This window comes from Calonectris borealis, chromosome 21 (assembly GCF_964195595.1).
Source record: "Calonectris borealis chromosome 21, bCalBor7.hap1.2, whole genome shotgun sequence".
NCBI lineage: Eukaryota > Metazoa > Chordata > Aves > Procellariiformes > Procellariidae > Calonectris > Calonectris borealis.
Genome location: NC_134332.1, coordinates 11074886 through 11101724, shown reverse-complemented (window position 1 = coordinate 11101724; position 26839 = coordinate 11074886). Strand labels below are relative to the sequence as shown.

The 26839-nt window shown below is 40.1% G+C and overlaps 1 protein-coding gene across 1 annotated transcript in view; it reads right to left on the bottom strand.

Annotated features, from left to right (window-relative positions):
* The window catches only part of CRB2 (crumbs cell polarity complex component 2), a 75429-nt gene that overhangs the window by 33940 nt on the left and 14650 nt on the right, over nucleotides 1–26839 (bottom strand). The window contains exons 4-6 of the mRNA XM_075170825.1: nucleotides 16140–16509; nucleotides 15306–15478; nucleotides 9087–9236 (exon numbers count right to left, since the gene is read on the bottom strand). Of these exons, the coding sequence (XP_075026926.1) occupies nucleotides 9087–9102 (16 nt within the window). The 5' untranslated portion in view covers nucleotides 9103–9236; nucleotides 15306–15478; nucleotides 16140–16509. The remainder of the gene's footprint in view (nucleotides 1–9086; nucleotides 9237–15305; nucleotides 15479–16139; nucleotides 16510–26839) is intronic.

Below are 26839 nucleotides of genomic sequence, written 5' to 3'. Positions count from 1 at the left end.
CTCTAAGCTTACTATGATCATGAACAATAGCAGTGGTTAACTTGTTACGTGTACTCATAATCTGTGGTGAATAACTAGTTATATACAGGGCTGCATAGAGAAAAGTTGAATTCCTGCATCATTACTGTACTAGTTTTAGCTACTTTCTGTGACCAAATGTTACTTTAGTTATGTCTAAAAGTGGTAAGTTCAGCAGGACCTAATTTTGGAGGAAAATGTTCCTTTTTTGGAACAAATATCCTGAAGTAACACAGCATTGCTTGGAAGGCATGCATGGAGCAGAGAGAGAAGACTGCAATTTATGACACAAGAAATGAAACAATATCTAAATAACTTCAAATTATTCTGTGAACTGCAGACTGCAGAAAATTACCCATGTGTTTGCCCTACTCAGTACAGGTTACAGGCATATTAACAGCACTAACTTCAAGATTATATCATATACTCCCCTGTATATAGCATGCCTATACTAATACTGGAATATTTCCCAAGGACAAAACATGCCTCTGTGTAAATAAAGTATAACCCTAATATTCATTCAGTGGCAGTGCTAAACTTCTGGCTCAGTAATTCGTTGCAGATAAGACACTAATTCAAAACAGAATTTATTACAGAGTGACGTCGGAAAGGGGGATCTCAGCAGTGAGAAGTGAGTATACAACCCTTGTGACGTTGCCAGGAAGTTAAACGCAGAGTCTGCAAGAATTCAGTGTACTAAATGAGTATCAAAGACTTAGACTACCACCTAGCTTGACAAAGAACACATATGACGTTTTTAGCTCTGGTTTTGTTATTTTCATCCATCAGTCCTAGGGCATACAATAATTCCTCTCAATTTTGGAATAGATTATTATATGAATGTGAATAGTATATGAATATGCACCAAATGCTAATAAGCATAATGAATAAATTAGCTTTTCGTGCTGCACAATATACCAACCATGAAAACATGTAATTCAGACTATGCTGTTTCATGAAGATGGTGAAAATCAGATCAAAGAACTCGTTGAATGACAAGAGTTTAGTTTTCCACAAAAGTAGTTGTTGCTGGATTAGCAATGACATTCAGGATTTTTCCTTTACATTTCTCAAGAAGAATATGAATCAGTGATGTTTGTAAGTGAAAAAAACATTAAAAAAAAAATTACAGTCATACTGTCCTGTAACCCTACTCTGAAATGAAACTGGAGAAGACTACAGTTTCTTTGAAGAATACGTTCCAGGCATTTAGGAGTGGATTAGGAGGAACTTCAAAGGCTAACAGAGTTGCATAAAAAGCATTCATTGAGCTCTGTCACGACAGGTCTGGTTTTACACTTTAAAGGTAGCTGACAAAGGTTTTCCCTAAAAGATGAGGTTTGTGACCTTTTGTATCACTTTAAGGCAAACAAGCTGCATTATCAGGCTTTGTTTTAATAATTGGCTTTAATAATTTTATACCTTTACTAAATGATCTTGTCAAAGGGCAGTTGCAACAGTGAGTTTTCTAGCCATAAAAAGAGAAATCAGAAATTAATGAGATGCTGGGCAATCCAAGATCCCCCTGGTAGTAGTTCACTCTCTCTCTCCCAGAGAGTCCCAAGGAATCTCTTACTTCAGTAAACCGGGCCAAGATGCTGTTGCACTGCACTGGCAAAGAGAGTTGTGGGAACTGATAAAGACAGTGCAGGAGGAGGAGGTTCTCAAAGAGCTGTGGCAAGGTTTCTGTCTTTTTCTTTAAAAAACAAACAAAAACGCTCAACTTTGTCTGTTCTCCATTATCTCACACATGTTGTGAAATCTCAGTGGTAATTTTCCCCACAACATGAGTTGCATTGAAGTAACTTTTTTCACAGCCTCCCCTCTCCATCCTGACGTTATGTTAGCACTGCTGGCAGAAGGTTTTATTAGAGACCAATTATGACTTGCTAAGACAATACACAGGACAAGGAGCTTCAGTCATTTTATTACTTCACTGCTTGTGAGATGCTGCTTTAGCATTACTCACTGGCTTCTATTTGTTGTTTTTGCTTCTCACAAGTTTGTTTTTTCAAAGTCTTGGGAAACTATGATAGAGGATGGATCCCCTCAAGCTGGGGATACACCTGACCTCATGGAAGATGCTCAGTGCCACATCTTCATGAACCTCTCTCCCACTTGAATTTTAGCAGCTGAAGTTGTTGATTCCCAAGGTCCCCTTAATTGTCACCCTATCCATGCACATGGTATCTGAAGTTTCTATATTCTCACACTGCTTCATTGATAACTACATTAAAGGTGCTCTTAACAGTCACTTAAAATTCCAACAAGGAAGTGGCAGGCATTGGGGTTATCAGCTCCGAGATTACCTCGTTTCTTTCACACTGAAGACAATTTTGACAAGTAATTAATTTTTTTTTTTTAAATTATACTTAATGTGTTATTCAAATGGAACAATATAATCTCCACAAGCACAAAAAACCTCTAAGCAGAGTCCATGGTACTTACTGAAAACATCCATCTTTGAATACCTGTTCACGCATGTGCACTGCACTCAAGAGTACATTTTCATCTTTTCACTATCTCCTATGTACAATCTCTCAGCAAAATGCTCATAATCACAGACACAAAGGCCAGAAGAGTCAGGATGCTATAATATTATTTCCTGGCCTGGCAAAAACTTAATGTGAGCTTAGGCGAGCCAGTTCCCCTTTGTGTATCAGTCTGCCCAACTTAAAAAATAGTTACAACTATGTATTTTCACAAGTGTCCTCTAAGATGAAATTATTCAAAACCTTTAATACTTTACATTAGAGGTATTACAGAATTAGAAAGTTAGATTTTTCCGGTCTGTATAACATGGAGGTGTTTTCTTTCACCACATAATATAAATATTAAACTGTCTAGCAAAAGGAAAGACAATCAAAGAAAAGGGTATATTTTATTTCTGGATTCACACCAGCAATATGAAATATATTTCCACAGGTTCCAGGCTCTGAAAACTTGCCCAATTTTACACATTGCAGCCGTGGCTTTGATCATTCCTAGATGCCTGAATCATCTCAGGAAGCAGAAAATACCTAGCAGGAGAAGGTAGGCTCTAAAGTCATATAGGATGTCAGATTGAGCACTTTACCCAGACTAATCATGGGAACATTAATGATAAAAGGAATTGTGTCTTTTCTATCTTTGGGTCAATCAGAAGTGGGGCTTTCTGAGACAAAAAGATGACAAAAGGATGAGAGTCAAGTCTGCATAGGTCCAACTCTTCTCATCCCTTCAGCTTCTCTCTCCCAGAAAGTCAGCACAATTCACGTTACCCACAGTCCAGATTAAAAAAAAAGAGAAAAACAGAGGATGTAAAATACCAGACCAAAGCTGCAATGTCTTTAAGAGGTAACCAGGCTACACATATGCCCAACAGTGTTTCCCCATGACATAAAATGAGGAAAGGGAATGGGCACTCTTCTCCTCAAAGACCCGTTACTATGAAGGATTCCCAATCAGAGGGGAAAAGAGTTTACACACTGCATCTCCTCGTGTAGCACTTTTGTTTTCTGTTAAACAAGTTGCAACAGACAGGACTCAGGCATATTCTCCTCTTGTTTTAGTGATACACTTTCGGAAGAGACTGCTTCATGCTTATGAGTATTTATTTAAGTTTCTAAAATTATGACCCATTCATGATGTACTAAGTACCTTTTGTGCATGGATTTGTTATTGAGTTCCTTGACTTCCATGCTATTTTAAATCTTGCTCCCTATGAATATCATCTTTTACAAAAAGGCACTGCAGGCTTGTGGAGAAAGAGGCTTCCTTCAGGTGTATTTCACCTGCACTACTCACTACAACAACTGGAAAAAAGACAATTTACAACCAAGAGGTGAGAACAGCAGGCTTCCCAGCAGCAGCCCCCAACTGCACTGCAATAATAGAGCTAGAGGAACCTTCAAGTGCCTGAACTGTGAATGCTCAAAACCCCAGCCTGATGCAATTCTTACCAGTCAGGCTGTGCTCCAGTCAGGCTGATCCCCCCAGCACATTTCCCGCTAGAGAAAGATACCGAGGCCAAGGGTAGAAAGGGGACTGCTCCACCTCAAGTATCAGAGTAACACAACTACTAAATAAACTCTGAATAAAGGCATGGAAAGAGTTATGTCTCCATGACAACAGGAAGGCATGTGCTTATATTAGTAAATCCCTGCTGACCTCTGCTGATCTTTCCCTATCCTGGTCAGTGTAAAGGATTAGTGAAAGGGTACACACTATGGCCTGTTCCCAGGATCTGCACACCAGGAAGGAAGACTGGGCAGGCCTGAAAAGGGGCTTTCATGCTGTTCACCCACTCTCTCCCCCACCCTTGCTAACTTTGGAAGGATAGCATATCTGCTATGGAAGGTAATGGCAGAATAAAATCAAATCCTTCTTTAGGAAGTACCTTCAGTGTACTTGCCCAGGGAATGTACAAGGCCTTTTTAGGTGGCTTTACGCATCCTAGGGCTTTACCAGCCCCATTTCTTTCTTCACACAGAGAGATTAAACCCTTTCTTCCCAGACCTAAGCAAAGCAGCTACTCCTAGTAATAATAGCCATCAGAAAACAAGACCCTGAAATTCTCTGAGACTACTGACAAGCTCATGATATGCTAATAATTAGCACTGATTTTTCACCTAGCCTAAAATATTCCATAACCTGTATTCCTTGTCTTGTTTAACATGGCATCTTTTGACAGCTGCTTTAACAGCGGGCTTTTCTATTCAACGTGAGAAAATCAGAGTGGGCATGGGAAACTTTCCAAAATACCAGTGTTTGATCACAACTACTAAGCCTCGGAGCTGCAGCAGCTCACCACCTCTGCCAGCCACCAGGAGCAGCTCTGTTGAAGTAGCTTGCTCCCATATACCAGCTGCTCCCTCTCCCCGCAACTACTTCCCATCACCTTTTGTTTGAATTTCCTGGTCTCATGCTCAAGTGATGTCACCATTAGGATCAGGTATATTCAATTCCCCTCAAGATCCTGGTGCCCAGAGTCAAGTTCTTCCCCTCCATTTTTCCATAGCAACTATTTAATTTTTTTTTTATTGTTGCACAAATAGTACAGAAGGGAGAAATGATACTTCAGTGAAAACGCAGGCTGAGATACTCTCTGCTGGCTGCATCTAAACATCACCATTATTATCCCAGGTTAACAGTTTATCAGATCTGACAATCTCTGTGAAGCAAGACATGACACTACGACAAAAAAAAAAAACACCTCAAAATAAGGATTAGATAACCAAAAAGCAATGTTGGCAATCAGCAGGTAGTACCTCTAAGACAATACTGAATAAATGGCCCAGCAAGATGCTAGGAATCCTGGCAATGCCTATAGCATCTTTTAGAACAGTCATTTTAAAAAGAGCCTTACTATTCATGCCTTTGATATATCTTGTAGAGTTTTGGTAGATTAAGCACACAAGCCCAGTATCTTAGCCAACTACCAGTTTGGATACTAATTTAAAAACCTCTAGTGAAGTCCCTGCACACAGTTCAGATTGCAGTTTTTCCTATCCAAAGTTTTAGATGGATATTGTGCGTTCATCACTTCCCAGCCTACTTCTTACGTTGTTTATCTTTGTTACTGGAGACCAAGTTCCAGACCATAACATCTTGATGTGACAGAGCTTTTTCATGCCAGACATATGTACACAGTTTACTAGTGTAAAATATTTATAAAGAATTTATAAAGACCTAGACCACTAGACTTTCATTAAGACAGGCATAAGAAGATGTGGCTCAGTTTCCCCTTGTGAAATATGCAGAGTATTTACCCCCTCAAAGAAGCAGAATGCTGATTCCCATCTCTCTCCCACCCAGCTTGCCCAGTGAATTGCTGAATGGTGCCAAATGGTGGGCAGCAATCCACAGGGCTGAGCAGTGCTAATATTATGGTCAGAGGCATTAACAGCATTAATCAGAAATACCACTTCAGGGAACTAAACTTACTCTTAACACAGAAAAAGCAGCCAGCTGTTCATTATCTGTTCACTGTTTTAATGCAGATTTGAAGACGTAACTCCTATTATCATGCTTCTAGAACTTGGAAAAAGACAGGAGCTATAAATCCATGTTTTATGATTGCATATATTGCCACAGTAACTCTTTGATCTTCTGTGCTTATGACACCCCAGTATTTTCCCTTAATAAACACTCCTCCAAACTGACCTTCATGGTTTACACATTCTCTGATCTCTCAGCCATTTCCACAGATCAAACACTGAGACAGGGGGTTTCCTGTGTATTCAGTTAATCAGACTGAGTCACAAGCTTTAATTTCCAATTCTTATTTAAATGTACTGACAATCAACAAAACAGCTGAAAAGATTGTGTTTCTTTGTTTCCATGTTTTGAAGTGAGTAAGATTTAAACTGTCCTATGTCTGAGCTATCTCAAGAGCTTGCATTAGAGCAGATAGCAAACTACCAGAAAAAAGGTTTGTCTGCACATGTTCTCTCTCAATAGACGTCCAAAGCATTTTCCAGGCCAAAGGTATGTGGATTGCTGTGCTCATTGCTGGCTAGAGTTGTGGGAACAGAAATGAGTAGACACTCAGTTCCGCCCTCCAGAATCTCCTTTAGAACACAACAAATTAAGGTGAGAGCTATTCTGCCCATTACACAGACAGCAGCAGTAAAACTGGAGTCACATGCAGAGTCTGTACCACTGTCCCTCTGGAGTTTATTTTAAACAATTGGGGATAGTGTGAATCTGGCTGCACGATGGTGTTATGGTTACAGCTTGCAACAGGCCATCTGGATAATCAGAATTTTCTCAAAAATTTTGAACAAGTAACTTAGCCACTCTGTGCTTCAATGACATTTAGACTCAGTCAAGGGCAAGAAAAGGCATTTCCTTATGGCCTTAAAATTCTACAAGTGCTACATAAACACCACCATTCACTACAGTTAAAATCTGGCAGAATTCCCCTTGCAAAATAGGAGCAGGTGGAAAGACTATGGAAATTACCACTTCCCTTGAGTTTTGCTGGCTATATCAAGATGTATCATCCACCTGCACTCCAAAAGAAAACAACGTTCTCAGTAAATCACTGTTTCAGAAAAGAGCTTTACCCAAGAGTGGAAAGCTATCAATGCAATGGTCAAACAGCACAAATCCCCAGAAACATGCCAGCTCTCTGGCAGCCACATACTGAGCAATACCATATATGCAATGGGCCTTCCTTCTGCACAATACAAAGCCACTATAATTGCTTCACACTCCAACCAGTAGCTATGGTTACTAGATACAAAAGACAGTCCTGCTGCTTCCCTGTGGCCAGAGGAATTCCAGGCACTTGGAGTGAATGCACCAGACAAAGAAGCTGGTGCAAAGAAGACGAAAAAAAAAAAATCGGACAAAAATCAAAACGTATTTTGACTTTCATATTCATAGTCTGAGGTGATCAGAGCAAAAGAAATTTAGGGAGGGTTCAGAGTGAAAAAAAAAAAGACTGTTGGGGAATCAAAAGGAAAGCTGAAAACTTTTTCTAACTCTCAAAAGGTACATAAACATCACCCACTAGTGTGAGAAAATGCCAAATGCAGTGTTCAGCAGATATTAGCAGAGAAAAGTATTTGTATTTTCTGCATGTTCTGCATATTTTACCTCCTCTTCTTCATGTCACTGGTCATTCCTGTCCTAGCTCGGTGGAAACCAAACAGGACTTTTATATACAGATACTGGCCTGGCAGTGCCGAGGAGAGGATAAGGAGGCTGATTCAATCCCAATCTTACTTTCCAGTAAAAGGTTGGACATGTTCCTGACATGACCTTATAATCCCTAGATGACTAAAACAGATGTCTAGGCCCAGCAGATCTCCAGGCGCCCATTCCAGAAGAAACAGAGAAATCTATTTTTCAGGGACCATAAGAAACTGTATACAAGGGTGACTTTTGGAGCCCAAAGACATGTTCATGTGAACTTGAAGAATCCCAGTATACTCAAGTATATTCTTTGGCTATAAAGTAAGTTTTCAATGTGGAAAAAACAAAACAAAACAAAAACATCCATCAGTGTGATAGACTCTTTTGTTACCTCATCACTTCTTGCACTTTCAGGATGGATCTGCTTTCTTCAAAATTTCTAAGTGAGAATACTCAGGTACTGTCTTTCTTCCTCCACACTTTGTACCAGAGGTATCTGGCACTCCAACGTATGAGTATACTCCCCTAGGTACACTCCTCTTTTGCCTAAATGTATTTCTAAAGCATATAGAATGGAAATAAAGCTCGGCATTTTTTTTGTATGGGCACAACTGTAAAATTCAGAACTTTTCAATGGAGAAAATGATTACTGTAACAGCTGAATACTTAATTACATGAAAGTGCACACACTTTTAGCTCTTGTGAATAAATGCATACACACGTGCACAGGGAGAAAGATGAAGGAAGACAAGAAATAAATAGAAGGAAAAACATATCTAGAATGAAATGCCTGTTTATCTTCCAGACAAGAAGTTTTCAGACTTCAAATCTAACTGTGAGAGTGACATTTTGTTCAGTTACCTTTGCAATACAAGGGCAGATAACAGACTTGATCCAAAGTTACTGTAGCTGGGTAAGAATCAGGCACAGAAGACAAAAACTTACCCCAAAATAAGAGGAAAAGTGGCAGCAGGAGAGCAGCATTATACGCCCTGGATGTGGTTTTCTTTAATTCCATGACAAGTCTAAGAGTGACTGTTCTAAAAACCTCAGGGGAGAAACAGTAGCTGGAAGCTAGCAAATACCAGCTCTCCCCACATCACGGACTTTGGCGAATTTTCTCTACTACAGGCACTCGCTCCATGCTCTGCCGAATTGGGGACTAGCACTAACACAGTGGACAGAGTCCCTGTCCACTCTCAAATGCTTCACTCATGTTCCTGGAACAAAGAGAAAACGCTGCCTGGATCGCACGGATTGAACTACTCGGGGCAAAGCAAGTCGGATTTACAGGCACAGCGTCTGAAAAAAGGCTAGGCTGTCAAAGGTAATGAGAAATTGAAGAACTGTGAGATTCACAGTACAAGGCAAAAAGGAAAAAGGACGCTGTGTGGTTTTTTGCTTTCTGGTTTTTGAACTCCCCTTACATGATGAAGAAAACAAACCTGGTGTCTCCTCCATAGCTGTGACACGAGCTCAGAACTGGCTTGGGGACTGAGGTGGCCAGGGGTCATTTTTAGGATGCAGGCTTCTGTATCGGTTTGTGTTTACAAACAAATTCCAGATGAGGATCAATCACAATTTTCTGATAGAGGCTAACTGCTTTGTTCAAAGAGAAAAAGACACAAAAAGCACACTGTTAATCCCAAAGAGCAGAGTTAGTCCACATTCGTCTTTACTGCTCTCTCATACATGATGAGATCTGTGAACCCACAAGACATATGAACCCACAAAATGTACATGAACCCTCTTTTCCCAATCACAGAACAGTTACAGAGATCATCAGGAAAAGTATCTGCATAACACAAGCACCAAATCACTAAACACATCACATGTGTTTAGTTTTAGAAGTGGAAAAAATTATCAGTGTCCATTGTTTTATGAGAGTAACTGGAAAAAGACAGAGCCCACATTCAGTTGTGACCTACTAAGTACCTCTAAATCCACATCACAATTGGATTAAATTAACTGTAATGAGAATTACGCACATTGCCTCACCCTTCCACAACTAAAAATAGAAGCCAGGTAAGATGCCATACAAATTCCTAGTTTAAACAAGAAATACACAGGATAGCAAGGAATTGGGGCAGATAGACCCAGGCTGCACATGATGAAAACATCAGTAATCCTACAATGAGTAATCTATATTATCTCATCATCCTTGCAGAGTGGACAGAGGCTGATGGGCCATGTGCAGGGAAATGGGGTATTTACTGCATTGTTTTTACCTTCAGTGCAGAAAGCAGAACAGTCACAGCGAGAGTGTTTTCACCACCAAAACACTGCAATCCAGGAACAAATGGTTCATCTCACTATCCTGCCTTGGAACGCTCCAAAGATGATATATCATGTGTTATCAACCTTATCTGGACCACCCTGCCCCCATTTTCATCTCTGGTGTCTTCAGTCTGTTTTCTCAAGATCAGCCTCAGTATTAGTTTCTTGCCAGTTACCACAACCATCTGGAACTCATTTCTCTCTCCTTAGACTCTCATTTTGCTGTCAGGGGACTTAACCAAGCGCTCACATGTGCAGAATCTTTCTGCTCAGAAAATTTTTTGCCTCACCTGCGTGAATTATCCTCCTAACAACTCACCTTTTCCAAATCAAAGCAAATACGTATGAATCCATTGCACAATTAACTGCAAGAAACCACCATTCTTCCTTGACTGAATACAGCCACTTCTGTAAGTCGACTAGTGCAATACTTCACAACACTTGGGAAATAAAACTATCCATAGTAATTTATGGCTTGTATGTCCACCTGAAGGACATGCTCAGCTTTCATAAAACAGAATTAGTGTAACAAATCCCCACACATAAGAAAGTGGAGGTCCTCCCACAGAGGCTTAGGTCTCGTGCAGCTCTGCTGCTACTGCTGTGCTGTGTGGCCTGTGGCACTTGATACCCCTGACAGAGCCATTAGCTACAAAAGACTTGTTACACGCTAGCTAGACTCAGGAAAGAGCAAAACAGTCTAGCAGAGGCTGAACAATTAAAAAGCTCCAGAGAGGAACATTCCTGGTGTCTCTCAGTACATTTGAGACAACGTCTCAAGCAGTAGCTTCTTGTGCTAGTGATTGAGTTTCACTCTTGAGTCTTCATTTCGTCTTTCTGTCAAGTTAATGTTGATGGGTTCGAACTGAACTGCTAAAATGGCCAATATGTCAAGAATATTACACATGCAGGAATGCTATGAATGGTACCTTTTTGAAGGTACCATTTCATGCATTTGTCACAACAGGGTTTGGACTTGAGCAGCCTGGGAAATGGCAGCAGTATATGGTTCTCAGCCAAAATCTCCCACAGAGGTGAGACTCTCATGCCTGTACTGCTGCCAGGACACACATACTGTGAGTTCTGGGGTTGGAACAGGGGAGGAGGGATGATCCTCCTGAAAAAAAGTGTTCATTTGTTCTTTATGACCACTGCTAACTGCTACCATATCCCAGTGGTCTGCCAGGACTTAAGGCTCATTTCGTGTTGCTCAAAACTCAAGCTAACAAAGCCTGGATAGGTCAAGATATCCGACTTCCTTATAATAATCAAAATACCTTAATCCAGTGTCTACCTGTGAGGATATTAGAATTTAATTTTTTCAACATTCATGGTTGCAATTTTATGAGATTTTGCCAGCATAAATGGCAGACCATTTCTGTGCTGGACCCTTGGGCATACAATAGCCAATGTGGGTATTAACCAGCTTAGTCCAATTAAAGGACCCTAATGCAACTCTTTTAAGGCCCTGATTTGTTAGGCTTGACTACATTTCCAAAGAACGAGCACAATTGGTTGGATTTGTTATCTAAAGCATAAGCTCCAAGTCCTTAGTCATCCTTGCTAAAGCCTTCCCCAAACTGGCCATGGTTTCCGCTACCTCCGCATCGCCGCAGTCCAACGTCAGTATAATCTGCTCTTTAACATAGTATTAAAACTAGAGCCAAAGGACACAGCTGCTTTCGCCTGTGTAACACTCATTACAAGAGACTTAAGGACAGCATAACAGCAAGGCTTCTATTCTCAGCCAGCAGGCAGGAAACTTCGCAAGCCGGAAATGCATGCCATGAAAATGGGGCAGCAGTAGGCAAGCTGGATTAAGAGAAAAGGGAGAGAGTAGGTCTGGGGTACTCAGCAGAGCCTTTCTGTCCTCTTATTCTATACTTTTTGTACACTTTTCACAAAACAATCCTGTACATTTTTCTACAAACAGTTCAGAATGAACTGCACAGCAAAGTACCTAAGCAAAACAGTCTGCGCTTTCCATTCAAAGAACAATGTATGCTTGCATGAGTTTCACAATCTTTCCTCACACCGGGCTTAAAATAATCCTAATATTACAGACCGGATACTAGAGCTTAGACGTGTGATATGATGGCCAATATCACAGACAGAAGCTGTTAAGAATAAAGGCATTCCTATCTCCTGTCATATGCACATATTGTACCTGCCTCCTTACAGTTCTGGAACCTCACCACTGAATACAAATCTACTTTTCTGAATTGAACAATGCAAGCTAACAGCATCAAAATCTTCTGATTTTTTCCCCAGCTTCATCCTCTGAGGGTTATTAGGCACAACCACAAAGAAGCCCATACTAACAGTGGCTGCAGACTTAGAACATGGGAGGTTGAGCTAGTTAAGAAACAAACTTCCAGTTCCACTCAAAAACAGCGTGCAAAAATGACTGCTTCAGTATACTCTTCTACTCTCAATCACTGCTGAAAAGTGCCAGGTATATTTTTAAAAAGTTCAGGTTTTGGAATTTCAAGCCTACAGACCCACAGGCCAAAAACTGAAAAGTTCAAATACAGTTTGGTGATGTAAAGCTTGAGGGTTCTCCAGGATCCAACCTCTAATTCGAAATTTGCTCTTTCCTGTAATAACCAAAGTTACTGCCCTTAACATGCATTGTCACCACTTCTCCATCTGCCCGCTAGATGTCCTTTCTGCACTGCACAAATTCAAGAAAAAGCCATTGTGTGAAAACAGGCGTTAACAAGAAATTCATGTATCACCAGCGCTGCCAAACAAATGCAACTAGACACATCCCGAAACGCTGCAGGACTGTGCCAAGCAGCACACTGAACACTGTAAGACCTACTGCAACATCCACACATGAGAAGAGCCAAGGAAGAGTTTTGTTTGTGAGTCAAAACATTAAAGTTGCTATTAAAACTTGGCAAAATCACACAAAATTTCCAGCCTCAAGACCTCCTTTTGCACTTTTTGGACACAACAAATTTAGTTTCCTATCACTGTTACTCAGAACTGCTGGCAAGTAAATCATGCTACCTGATAACAGTATTGAGCATATGACATTGGTCAGTCCTAGGTAATGGTAATGAAACAATCGTCATGCCAAGAAACAGCAGAAAGGTTGCTATTTCTTGCTATGCAGTAACTCGCTAGAGTAATGTAATGGATGGTCACAGTTCTGACCCAGTCTCCTAGAGCACAATAATCAATTTCAGATAAAATTGTAATGTTGAGGAAGAAGAGGGTTGGCAGTCCCGTAGGACAAAAGCAGAATGAACGTTTATTTATGAGAACTTCATAAGAACTATGTATGTGGATTAAGACTGAATATAGCATACTTATCCCATACGTGTAGGTTTGGGGTCTAACTCTTCCCATACACGCAGCCCTGAAAGCCTGGCCATCAGGCGCCATCCTGTGGCAACGGACTCTCACTCTTGTGATGCACCAGCGACTGGGCTCAAATGATTTGTGTCAGTCATACAGCAACAAAGAGCCAACAAAATGTCAGTGAAATCCTGCCTTAACTGAGAAACTGGGACAACACCGGGTCCTCTTAAAATAATATCACTTCTACAGAGAAATGACATCTTAAGCAGAACTTTTTCTAATCAGTATCATAAGCAATTTCTTGGAAGAATCCCGTATTTGTCTGCAGACCACGGGAGGTCTAGGGTTAGGATTTGAGGGGACAAAATTGAAGCAGACTTGCCTGAAGTCTGAAGTCACCTACTCTGCCTTGCAATATTGGCTGCTTGTGCAGAGATCTTCATTACATGCCTCATTCCAAAAAAAGAACAAATTGTAAGATCCGTAACAAGGATACCCAATACATGCATAGCACCTATAGCTTCCTCTCCAACATATAAGCCCATTCACAACATACGCAGACTAGGCCATAGTAAAGATAGGGCCATACTTCTGCCAAGGTATCTCTCAAGGAAGTTACAGAAGTCAGGCTCTAACCATGTATGTACCCTTTGATCTATGTGAGACCCTGCTGGAGTGCTGCAGGTCAACTTTAAGCCCCTTTGATCCTCTTCCACTGCTTACAGCTGCCTCGGTGGAGGTAAATCCCTTCCAAGGGGCCTCTCTTGGCAGATGGGAAGATGAGAATGTTGATCAGCTAACAGGAAGCAGCTAATAGTGTAAAAAAAGTCTCAGGCAAGATTTTCTGCAGTAAAATGTTATAGCAGGAAGAAGGACGTGTCCAATACATTGCCTGGATCTAAGAGTGTTTTGAAGTTGTGTTGACTACTGAGAGGCCTTTTTGCTGCTGTTTTTGTCAAAATGATCCAACGTGCTTGCAAATATCCCTTTTCACTACGACCATCACTGCCTAGTGGGAGCCTCTCACCCCACTGGAGGGCAGCGCTGGGCAATTTTCTGATCTACCTGCCTAAAAACAGCTTTGAAAGGCAACCTTCTGAATTAGCATATGTTTGTTGCACATGTCTGCATTGCTGGCAACCCTGGAGTCATGCTGGTGCCTAGGGCGCTTAGCAGGCTTCAGGGGAAAAGCTAAATGCTCAGCCAGAACCAAAGGAACCTACAATCAGAGCCAAAGTAAGGGAGCTATACCCTGCAGCAGAGCCTGGGTTAAAGGAATCTTGTAATGCAAAACTTTGCACTCTGTGAAAGCCAAACACAGGGGTGGGGAAAAGGGAATTCTGGAAAAGCCCCCAGCTGGACCTGAAAAACAAACACATCTAGCTGCACCATGTGAGCTGTGTGTTCTGAAGCAGAGTCTAGCCTCAAAGTCCTGTATATGACATCTATCACTGCCATGGAAATGACACCTTTGAATACTGCATAAATCAGCAAGCTCTGCCTCATTTTCCTTCCAGATGTAATCTCTTTAGTCTCTCACAGTCTTCATGCACACAGTCTGCTCTGTAATGAGGCCCCTGGGAAAAACTGGACATTCTTACCACAGTAGGTGGCAGGAAGTAAACTGGATGCAGACCACGGATGTGCCAAATGTTGAGGAATAAGTAATTTTCTCCAAGAAGCCAAAGATGTGGGGCTCGCTTTTGTGCATTTGCACCTTAATGATAACTCCATTCAAGAAATACTCTTATTACCTTCAAATTTGATCCAGGTAACTAAACAGACACATTTGTCAGTATGAAGGCAAGGGACAACTGTACAGAAACAGCCTTATGTTCAATTTCCTGACTCACAGCTGGGCTTTGTCCAGCTACTTTCAGTATCTTGGGCTCACACACACTCATGACTTTCTAGGCCATGTTTCATACCAATATTAGCATAACCACTGACTGTGCCACAGTGACACAGAGTAGCAAACATCTTCTAAGTTAACTTCTGTTCTAAGAATATTTCAGACTGAAGCTCCCATGTGAGTCAATTGCTTCTTCTTCACAGATGCCCCAGAATAATGGCCTTACCTAAACTGGGTGTGCAGAAGTTGCTGGATCTGCTATCACTTGGATAAGAGGGTCTGGCAGCCTTGCAAGGATTACTGCAGCACGCACTGGCATGTGGGCAGACATTTCATTTTGCTGAGATGCTAAATCCTGGTGTTTTCATCGCCATCCATTTGTCAGATTGCTTAACAAACCTTTAAGAACGACAAATACAGATCTTTACGTAATTGTTAACAGCATTCAAGCTTGTTCTCATGGTCTTCAAATGGTGTTTCATCTCAATGTCAGTAACACTGAATTTGTTTCATAATTAGGACTTGAATAATTAACTTGTCACCACACTGGCAACAATTTTTCCAAACCTGCTCTGCATGTGTAGACCTCTCTTTAAGAAAAGAAAATATGTAAGTCAGCAAATTTAACTTAATAAGCATATATACTTGTACTCCTGACTGTTTCCTTCTGGCATAGAAAGGTTTTGATGATAACCAACTACATTACTACTACTTTGGCACACTAATGTCAGATCAGAACAACCTGAGCTGAGAGACAATCCCACATTTAGTTAATGCTCTCATTCTCTTTTAATACTGCTGCATTACTGCAAACTAAAATCAAGGACTAGGGACCTATACAATTAGATGTTATGGAAATACACATTCCCTGCCGAAGACAGCTCAACATCAGTTATGATAAATACAACAGGTGAATTGTACCAATATACAAAGCATTTTCCCAACTTCAGAATAGTGAAGGTTTATGAGTGATCAGTTACAGGTCTTAAGATATCAGTAATCTCAAATCAAACATTATTTCAAAGACATGGCAAAAAATAAACTCAAAAGATATGTCCACCTTAATTCTATGATCCTTGCAGACTTGAATCAGATCTAATCCCTCACGTCCGCTTCTGAAAAATATCCTCATTTGCTTCTAACTGCATAACTGGACCAGAGACAAAGGTAGGTGGAGGTTTTTAGGGCTTCAGCACTTCTCTCTGCCCTGAGGGAAGCTCTAGTTTGTTCCACTTCTCTTAGGGTGCATGGTTTACGCTCGTTTTGTACTTCATGTCTTGCAACAGCAGGCAAACCAAGCTCCTGCTGAGCTTCTGCGAAAGGTGATACTGATCTGCAACACAAGTGTTTGAATCTTTAGCTCTGCTAACTGGTGTGCTGAATGTGCACACATCATCAATATGTCTGAAACAAAATCTGCTCGATGGCCCCTGAAAAGGAAAACGAAGCTTTTATAGCATGCTGAATTAAAACGCAGTCTATAATCTTGATTTATAATCAAGAAGCCCAACTATGATATAATCAACTTTCATATACAACATACATCGCATTGCACAAGGTCAATATGGCTCTCTTGCTACAATGGGCAAAAGGAGATGTGATACCCAAGTCTGGCTGCACATTACACCAACCGTGATGAGAACACACTGAATCAGCGGGAATTGTGCAGTTCTAGGTTTTGCTATATGGAACATTTTTAAGCTGAGGGCCTCTGTTGCTTATGCTGGAATTAAGAGCAATCAGTCCTGTGACTGCATTGCCAAAGGCCTCAGGTGGGAAGAGGAAGCAGCAGCAGCAAAGTCTGAAGCAGAAAAGTTCATATTTACATGAGCACTCAAAAACTTACAGTAGAAAGTGACCTCAGCAGATTCAAGCAAACACATGGGAAACTGTTTTAAACTTTTCCAACCTACTTCTAAACACAACCATAGGAATAGAGCACTGGTAAGTCCTGGTAAAAGCACAAAGGTAGCTTCATCAGGATTATGATTGTTTCAGTAAGAGTAAGAATAAGCACCAAAACATCTCTCTGATGAGAGACATAAAAGGCTTCTTACAAGGTTTTATATAAAATGTTCAAGTGCATGGCTCTAGAAACTTCCCAAGAACAATGGGAAGAAAACACGGAAAGAATTCTAATACTTTAGATCAGATGTCTAATGCCAATCCAGCTTTGCCATTCACCAATTATAAGTATCATTTTTGGAAAGAAACATGATAATTTACACCTTGTTGGAACACTATCCATTTTATCCCTGAGAAACTCCATTGCAACTAAGTCAACCCTATATATACACCAGTAAGAAGCAGCATCCTGTATCTTTAAAGAAGTTTTCCACACCAAGGCCAGTTTGTCAGAATAATTTATTATGCTTGAATGCTATATGAGACAGAAGTCACAAACCTGATAATTTAATTCTCATTTGCTTTGGGAGTGACTGCATATGCCAGCGTAGCTAAACTATCTGGGCAAATGATGAATCTTTCTGCTTCCAACTCAGCTTTAGGTCCTCCTCTTTCTATTACAGGTCATGACTTCAGAAAAATTTCCTTTCCTGTATCTGTGACCAGAAGGCAAGCCAAAGTATAGATGGCTGAGCTTCCTGTAATAGTAGAACAGTTGCAGAAATTTAATTTCACTCCATGGTGTATGAATCGATCTCTGGATCTTTAGCTTTGCTAACCTGTACATTCAGTGAGTCACAGGTGTTTCATGAGGGCCTATCAGTGCTTTTCAAAAAAAGTCTTTGGCTGAAGATTTAAACTCCACTTGATCCTAAAGCCTTTTTAATGCATGACTCTGAACCAAGGGACTTTGCATATTTCTGCTAGTCTCACTTCCCAGTAGGTCAGTAGGGCAACCACTCTGGAGAAAACGGAATCCAAGAAGCAACGAGAAAATCTCTTTAGATGTGTGTGTTCTGAGAAAATGACAAACCACTGCCACTTGTAATATATGAGACTAAATTAAAATTTCTTCAATTCCATTTCTACCTCTCTGTAAAGCTTTTTAAAACATAGGTTCCCTTTGCTTCTGCATTTCCTTTGACTCAGACCAGACAATGTAACATGGAAATTAATCACTACACAGCACCCAGTATTTCTGAGATTTCACAGCTTCATTTCACTTAGAAAGGCAAAAAGTCAACCTGCAATACTGTCAACTGTATGGGCTGTTATAACATTTCCTTTTATAACTTGGGGAATCATACAGCCATTTCCCTGAAATCTTGAATGAGCTAATGATTACTTTGAATTTTTCTTTGTTAGTCAGAGTTAACCCTAAGTAGCTTCAAGAGTGCAGACTACATGTGAATGATCCAGCACCTCTTATTAGAGCAACCAACTTTCAGGAGTACATGAATGAGAAAACAAAAGCAACCAAAATGCACGGGAGAAAGCCAAGAATGTCAACACATTGTTTTTCTACCTTGAAACAGTTTCTTCCCATTCCGTAAGAGGTTACGTCCTTTGGACATGATTTTAAAATAGTGAATCCACCCCTGGCTATTAACTTCAACACTGATACATACTCAGCTCCAATTTCCTTGTTTATTTCCCGTTAGTAACTTAACCCTATTGGCAATTTCTGTTAAAATTATAAAGCTGTCACTTTGTATTCCCACCACCAAATATCCACTGGAGTTAACACTGAAGTCAAAGCCACAGTTCATCCTCTTTCCATGACTTTAAAGCTGATAATCCTCCATTAAATTAGCCAGTAAGGACAGTGATTTGGCTGATTCTGCCCAGCAGAGGACTTGATCTCTTGTCTTTTTCTATTGCTTTACAGAAATGGTACTTCAGTTACAAGCACATCTTTGTGGGCTGATAGAATCTCACTGTTAGGTCAGAATAGGTTCCTACAATTTAGGAACCAAGTAACTTATTTGGGCAGTAACACACAGGAACTGCCACGGCAGCAATAGACACAATGCTTCCCAATTCATTCATCCATCTTCAGCTGAAACTGAGCTTCCGGGGGTAAAATAAGGTCAAAACAAAGTAAAGAGCAAAATGGAATCTGTCTGACAATAAGCCAGGTGTCAGGCTCCCGATCCGCAGAGCCTGACCAAGGACAAAACGGTCATTCTCTGTTAGCTGTGGTGGGATGTTGGGAATTTTGAGCAGATGTTGATAGGATGAATACATACTAGTCGTACAGCCTCAGAATGATAATGGCTCTAAATACCAAAAGCATATTGATCTCCTGAAGTGCATAGTTAGAACATCTAATGGCTCTAGAGAGAGCAGGGAAACACACAAAAGGGGAAAAAAAAAGAAAAAGAAAAAGAGAAGATGCTTTAAATTGGAGAGTTTTATCAGTTAAAAAAGCCTTGGGGCACACAGGGAATGTTAAAATGCTGCTGCACATACAGACACACACTGAGGGATGTCAAGAATGCACACTTTGTGCATAGGAATGGAAGAATGAATTTATAGAACTTGTATGATTATTACAGGTCTAAAACACTTCTTCTAGGTAGAATATTAGAACCAGGAAGAACCTGAAGAGGAAAACAAATCGTTACTGCACTGTCCTGGTGAATCAAAACTGTGGGAAAAGAAAAGCTAACACTGGTGACGCAGAGAATGCAGACACTGTTCAAAAGAAATTCAAAGGGAAATTCTTTCTATTTTAGTGACCTCAGCTGTTATTAGTAATGCAGATCAGGGCTTTGTTCTAAAAGGAAATTTCATTTCTAACCTGCAGTGTCTTTTTCAAGTGTGAGATATTTAAAAGCTCCTTTCTAAACAAGGGCTGTGTAACTGGGAAATTTAATTAATTCTCTTTGCTTTGATATCTATTTAGTTCAGCACTATACACACCATCAAAAGCAAAATATTATCTTCCACTCTGCACTAGAGGGCCAAGCAGTCCAATGGCATATGCTCTCTGCTCCATGGTACTGATCCAGTGTTTTCACCATCTCACAAAAGCACGTAGCTCTTTGAAGGAGGACGAGACTCCAGGGTAACAGGACTGCAAATTATCAGCTTGTTCAGAGGTGTTTTTCTTTTTTATGAGGTACAAATCAGACTAAGCTACACTAACAGAAAGATCATTGTAAAGTTCACTCTCAGCAGTGCCACCATAGGAGCATATCAAAATTCTATGAACTCCGGTCAATAGTATTATATATCCACTGAACCACTAAGGACATTAAGCAAACACATCGAAGAGATGAGAAAAGATTCCAGTTGTCCTGAGCTTCCCACTCTCTGACCGCAAAACCGCACTCTCACATCAAATGGGGAATGAAACTCAAGGGACATTTTAATCCTACACCCCTGCTGTAATTAATAATCCTACTTTATCAATATTTGATGGAGCTGTTATTGTGTCTCCTCTGACCATTACACTTTTCATATAATGCTCTGAATTATGCTGCTGTATAGCAATGTAATAGCAATGTACTCCTTTCAAGGTAATACAGATAGAAAACATGGCACCCTGCTTCAGGTCTAGCCTATGAGATCGACAGGTATAGCATATGTAACTGGGCAACAATTTATGCAAAAAGACATACTGACTCAGCCCTAAATGACCCCTCCCCTTTGTGGCCCACTATACCACTATTATATGGAAAAGAAAATATATTCATATCTTGAAAACCAAACCAAAACATAGATGATGTTGAGCACAACAGAGAACAGTCACTGTGTATACTGGCATAGTGAATCACAGTTAACAAGGCACAAAAGCAATTATGACACGAAAAACTTACAATTTTTTGCAAACTTAAGTGTTGAGGAGGAGGATGTAGACTACCCTGTGCTAAACGTAACAGAAATGTCTGTTCCTCACCACAAAACCTTCATTCATGTCACACAAACTCACTTAGATGAGTACATGATTAGGTATGCTGTTGTGGTTGCATTTCCACAGGGTTAAGAGGTTACCACTGCTACCCAATTACTCATCAGTACAGTTCCACAAGAGAGTACTCCCCCTCTGCTTTGCATGCGTAACTGCAAATGCAACAACTCCCAAAACAGATGTTGTTAACATGATCAAGAATATTAATTCAGCAATTGCAAGTGCTTAAACTAATGTGAATTGCTTAGGTAAAAGGCAGCTCAAGAACAATTACATACAGCTACATGAAACGCAGAACATTCCACAATCCACATCACACTCTTCAAGGATCCTCTTTGGAAAACAGAATACATACTCAAAATTCTCCATCAGTGCAGAATCATTAAGATTAGTCCCTGCTGCTGAAGAATTGAGACACCGGGAAAGGCGGTACAAATTCATGGATACAGAAAGGGCTTTTTTTGTACATTCTTCAATCTCTCCATTTCTGAATACTGTACTTTTCATTTGCAAGGGATCTTACTCAAAACAAACATGAAAAGTAAAAGTAAAACAACCATTTAAGAGAAAAATAACCTGCTGACAGAAGAGAAGCACTCAGCCTGTGCTTTTTCTCGGTGCTACCCAGCTTGTTTTTCTACAGGACAACTGTTCCCAAAGCAGAGATAGGGGCTGAAGTATGGCAACATAATGGGAGGCTTACACTTTCTTGTCAGATCGCACATTTTCCCAATTCCAGGCTTTTACTGCATTGTTCAATGTTGATATCATAACATGCAAGTATCAATTCATGGAGAAATACAATGAGGGAGTAGAGAAGCAGATGAATTCATCCCAGGTCAAAGGCTAGGCAATAGTGGCTTCCCTGCCTGAAAAGCAGTACCACAGCAGGTACTGTTTACAGGAAAAAAAAAAAAGAGGAAAGAAGTACTTAGAGTCATCCCCAACCTTCAGTCACTAAAGATTAATCATGGAAGTGTGGCACTCTTCTTCCCTAGGTCCCTAATCAGGATAAAGACTACGATTTGGTCTCCCAGTAGTGAGAGGGAAAAGGAAAGAAAGAAGTGGGGATGAAGGAAAAAGAAACCAGTCAAAAGTAGGTTTGGGACTCCATATAGTTAGATATGTTACTTATTAATTTGTGTGTGAAGAGGCCAAGCCAGGTCTTCCGTTCAGAGTGTACAAACCCATAATTTCAGCACCTAGAAGTGAGCCCGCAAAGTTCCAAGCCCATCCACGATTTCCTGTGCGCACATTCTGCATGGAGGCCAATGGAGACAGAATCTGTGGAGAGCAAGGGGAAGGGTTGGGGTGCACAGAAATCACATCAAAGAGGTTTTTGCAGCTTTAGCTCGTGGAACATAAAGCAGAGATATTAAAATGGGTGGATTAAAAGAAAAGTAACAAAGAAATTTTGAGATATTCATGGGACGACAGGTAGAAGTCAAAGTGCCAGAAGAAGCCAGAGAGATTGCTAGTTACTATGTGTCTCCTACACTTACCATCTGACTCAAAGCCCAATGAAGTAATTAAAGATAGCTAGCAATTACAGTAGGCTTTGGTTCAGGCCCACAGAGAGCATGTTGCTAGGAAGCTCAGTCCTTCCACATTTCAGCAGATTGTGACGACCGTGAGATTGCCAAAGGTCAGAAAAACTATGGAGAGAGGGAGTAAGTCCTGAATAACATCTGTCCAATAAGTTAAAAACACTAGATGATGCAAGCTTTGAGGGAACTTTTATGTCATCTATTCTGTCTTTAGAGAGAAGAAAAGATGTGGTTGCATTTTATTTTTTCACAGCAACGATACAAGCACAGAGCAGCAAACAGATGGAGGTGTCATAAGCAAAGTGTGAAAAAGAAAAAAAAAAAAAATAAAGTGAGAGTCCCTCTGCTGGAGATTATCGTGCTGTGAAATCCTGTTTGTAATGACCTGCCAGAAAAATGCCTCAATTACTACAGGTTGGGATAAGCAGTAGCATAAGCACAGGTACTTAACCTCAGAGACAGAAGATCCCCAAGGATGGGCTGGTTATCCACACCATAAAGCAAGGCAGGTCATAGAACTGGGCAGGCCAACGACTGCATGCAGTACCACAGCAGCCTGTATACCAGACTGATGGCTTGGTGATGTAATCAACCCTGGCATGACGCTGTTTACAGGAGTATTCATGCAAATTCTGAGTAGTGGAGCTCTTGAGAGGTGTCAAGTGACAGAGTTGGTTTTGGTTGTTTGTTTCCACCCACAGGTGGGGGGGGGAAAGGTGGAAAGTACAGAAGAAAAAACGTCCCGTAAGTAGAAGGAACTAAATGTTATCAACATATAATGGAAAAGGCTTAATGTGGACTACCAAAGACTACGTAACCCCATCACAAAACATGCTAGCAAGGTTTAACTGAGCAGTAAGGATTTTGAGAGACACACTGTTTTATCTATAAAAAGAAGGTTTGGAGATGTTACATCTTAGTCTTTTTGCCAGGAGGTCCTTTATTAAAATTGCTGTAAGTGGTAACTTGTTCAACTAAAGAAGTGGCTCTTTCTGTCACGAGCTGTAAAAGAACGTTAGTTTTCAATTCTGTTTTTGAAGGATGTTTTAGATACTGATTTCTACTTCATGCTCAACATAAGTTATGTTTTCTTCACAGTTCTGGTGCTCAAAGCAGAGAGAAGCAACATTTTCCTGAATACTATTCCTGAATCTCTAAACAGATTTTTTTTAACACAATGTTCTCTGAACAGATCTTCCCAATACTTCTCCATCCCATAACCCAGCAGCCATAACAAACCAAAGTATTTGGCAATACTGAATTGCTCAAGAAATCTGAGACTTCTTTCTGTTCATAGGTCTCCCTCAGGGCCCTGAGTGGGTTGCAATAGCAGAGACAGTCACTCTAAATAGCTTGTATCCAAACACTCTTCTTGATGGTGATTAAATATATAAAATGTTACACATCCAATGTCTGAAACAAAAAGCCCCAGGGCACCTAAGAAATGCTTTCCACATAAAGCTCATTATAGCACTAGAAGTGCTGGGAATCCAGTCACAAACTATTGCTTTAAAGAAAAGAAATCCAAACAGAATGGAACAGTGAGAAAGTTCAAGATGTAAGACTAATGTTTTTTCCTTTCTATTCCATGTGTAAGCTAGTCTCTGTTGTAGACCTGTATGCAAAAACAGATGTTATACACACTCATTTGCCACACAGATACTATACCTAGAAAGTGTGCTAGTCTAGGCAATTCAATGCAGAGTTTTTTTATTGTTACTGTGAAATCTGTATGCTTCAAGAGGAAAACAAGTTAGAGTTTCTTCCTTTGAAGAAGCTATACTTTACAAAAATGTTGCTAACCAGAGGAAGTGAATATCTGCAGAACACACTGGTATTTTCTAGTATCGACTGCAAATTAATTAGACTTTGTTATATAGTTATACCTTTTTCTAACATAATATTAATCCTGACAATCAGGATTTTGATAGTGCTTCTCAATAGCTTCTGAGTGATCACGCTGTGGTCTCCACTGTTTCAACCAACTGTAAAAAAAAAACAAAACAAAAGCACACACAAGGCAAACATCATCTCTGGCTCACCAAGTAATTTAAATATATGAAAGTAAGTGTGGCTTTATAGTCCTTTAATTATGTATTGCATCTGAATTATGTATGGAACAGAGGGCATACAGGAATTCTGGTGGAAAGAAGCAGCACTGTGCAATAGTATTTCCTCACCCACGATAAGACAGGAATGTGCCCTATAACAGGTTCGCTCCAGTTTAATGGTATCCTATAATTCCCAGAGAATCTGCACACCCATTCTCACTGCAAGAAGCTGTCCTCTGTGTCTAAGAAAGTCCCTGTAGCCCCTTCAGAAGAATACATTTACATTGCTGGTGAGCAAAAACTTTCTCCTATATCTGCTGTACTCTTATATAGCACAAATACTGTTCAAGAATAACATAATACATAGATACTTTACACCTATAAGCCTGTAAGACCTAACTGATTTAATGTGAAGTGTTTAAATACAGAATATACATCATGCCTTTCATATTAGTCAGTGGTTTTGTACTGTATGGCAAGTACAAGAATTGTTCAGATTATTCTGGGACTTTATCTAATCAGCAATTTTACTGTTCTGTTGAAAAGTATGACTGTTTTTGCTACTCTATTTCAATATTTACACCTCCACCATTTTTGTGAGGAACACAAATGAATCAACTCTTATAATGTCATCTAATCTAGCTGTAATGTCGCTTGGAAACAAAAGTCAACGTTTTGGTTTTTTTAGTGTTGTCATGCTATGACTACACACATAGTGGTGACACCACCTACGTTAACCCTTGTATCAAGTTCTGCCACTGCTACCTATAGTGGATCTGTAATAAATGTCTACATATACGAATGATCCATTAGTATAATGACTCCTGTGTTATTCTCTTCTTTCCATTTGCTTTTGTTTTCTATTTTATGTTCTTCATTTTAAACACATAGTTGTGTATTATACATAAATAAATAAAGACTTTTTAGAGAAGTGGTAGTAGATAAATGATTAATCCCCTGAGACAGTTTTACAGGTTGGTCTGTCCTTATCCATTTCAATAATCAGACATCAACAAGAAACATTCTTCCACCTCCACCCCACCACCTCTTTAGATTGGGTTCTGTCCCTTGCACTGGGCAAAATACTAAACACTGCTCCCCCAAGCTAAGTTTTAAGCAGAAAACAGTAGCTGTCAACTTCAGATACAGTCACACATGCAGGCTGATGTTTGTTTTGTGCTGGGAAAACTTCTGAAACTCCAGGTCTAATTTTGCGTAAAGAATATTTGTGCTTTTGTCTTTCCCTTAGGCACAATGGCCTTCCCTGGAAACAGGGACAATGTTGGCCTGCTGATTAGCAGTGCAGCTTTGCAGCCAGACCTCCTCCGGATGGGGCCAATGATAGGCAGTGAAATCTAACTGCCACTTGGTGGCAGAGGTTAGATACCATAATTACACTTCTGGTTCCCAAGAATGCATCATGCATGCTTATTCTCTGCTCAAGGTGACTCTCAAGATTATTTCTTGCCTCCTCATTAATTACTATACATATTTATAGACAAATTAAAGATTCGAACATAAACATTTATTCAATTAATCACTTTGAGTTCTAGTAGAATAAACAGTATCAAATCAATTCATTAGCTCAGGGGTTCGTGACAATTTAACACATTCATCTTCTGTTTCCCCTCTGTGGTATCATGTCTCACACAAGAGTTAAAACATCAAACACCACCAGCTGTCTTTATAACAGAAAGAACATTAGAAGTTCTGAACCATCAAAGTACTTGCGCTTCAACTCACAATGAACAGAAAACGGATTTGCTGCAATAATCAAATTAGGCTTGCTTCTACATCCCTCTTCCAAAGACATCGTGTCTAATCTTTAAGTCTTTAGCTGATAATTCAATTACTAGCTTATCGAAAGCAACTACAAACACAATATATGTTAGTTACTTATTGTGATTTGTTTCACAACATGAATAAACAATATTCTACAAACAGATGCTTCTGAATGTCTACTTCATGAGAACTTGCTTATCATTCCTGAGAATGATACTTCTGAGAAAGCTGCATATTTTATTCCTTTTATTCCTTAAAGATGCTGCAACAGCTCTGATTCTATGGCCACAACCTTCCAACCCATGACAGGGACAGCCCCATGACTTCAGCAGCTTTGCCCAACACAGGAGCAAGCTGCAAGGTCTAGCCACAAGAAAAAGCTTTTAAGTCAAGCCAAGGGGACCTACGCAAATTGCATCTATGCTCTCCGCTTTTTGTTTCACAGTCTTTTTAAAACCTTCGTGACACTGTGAACCTCATAAATACATACAGCAATAACTATTCATTTGATCTATAAATAAATTAAAGGCAACTGACAATTTCGCATTTACAGGACTTT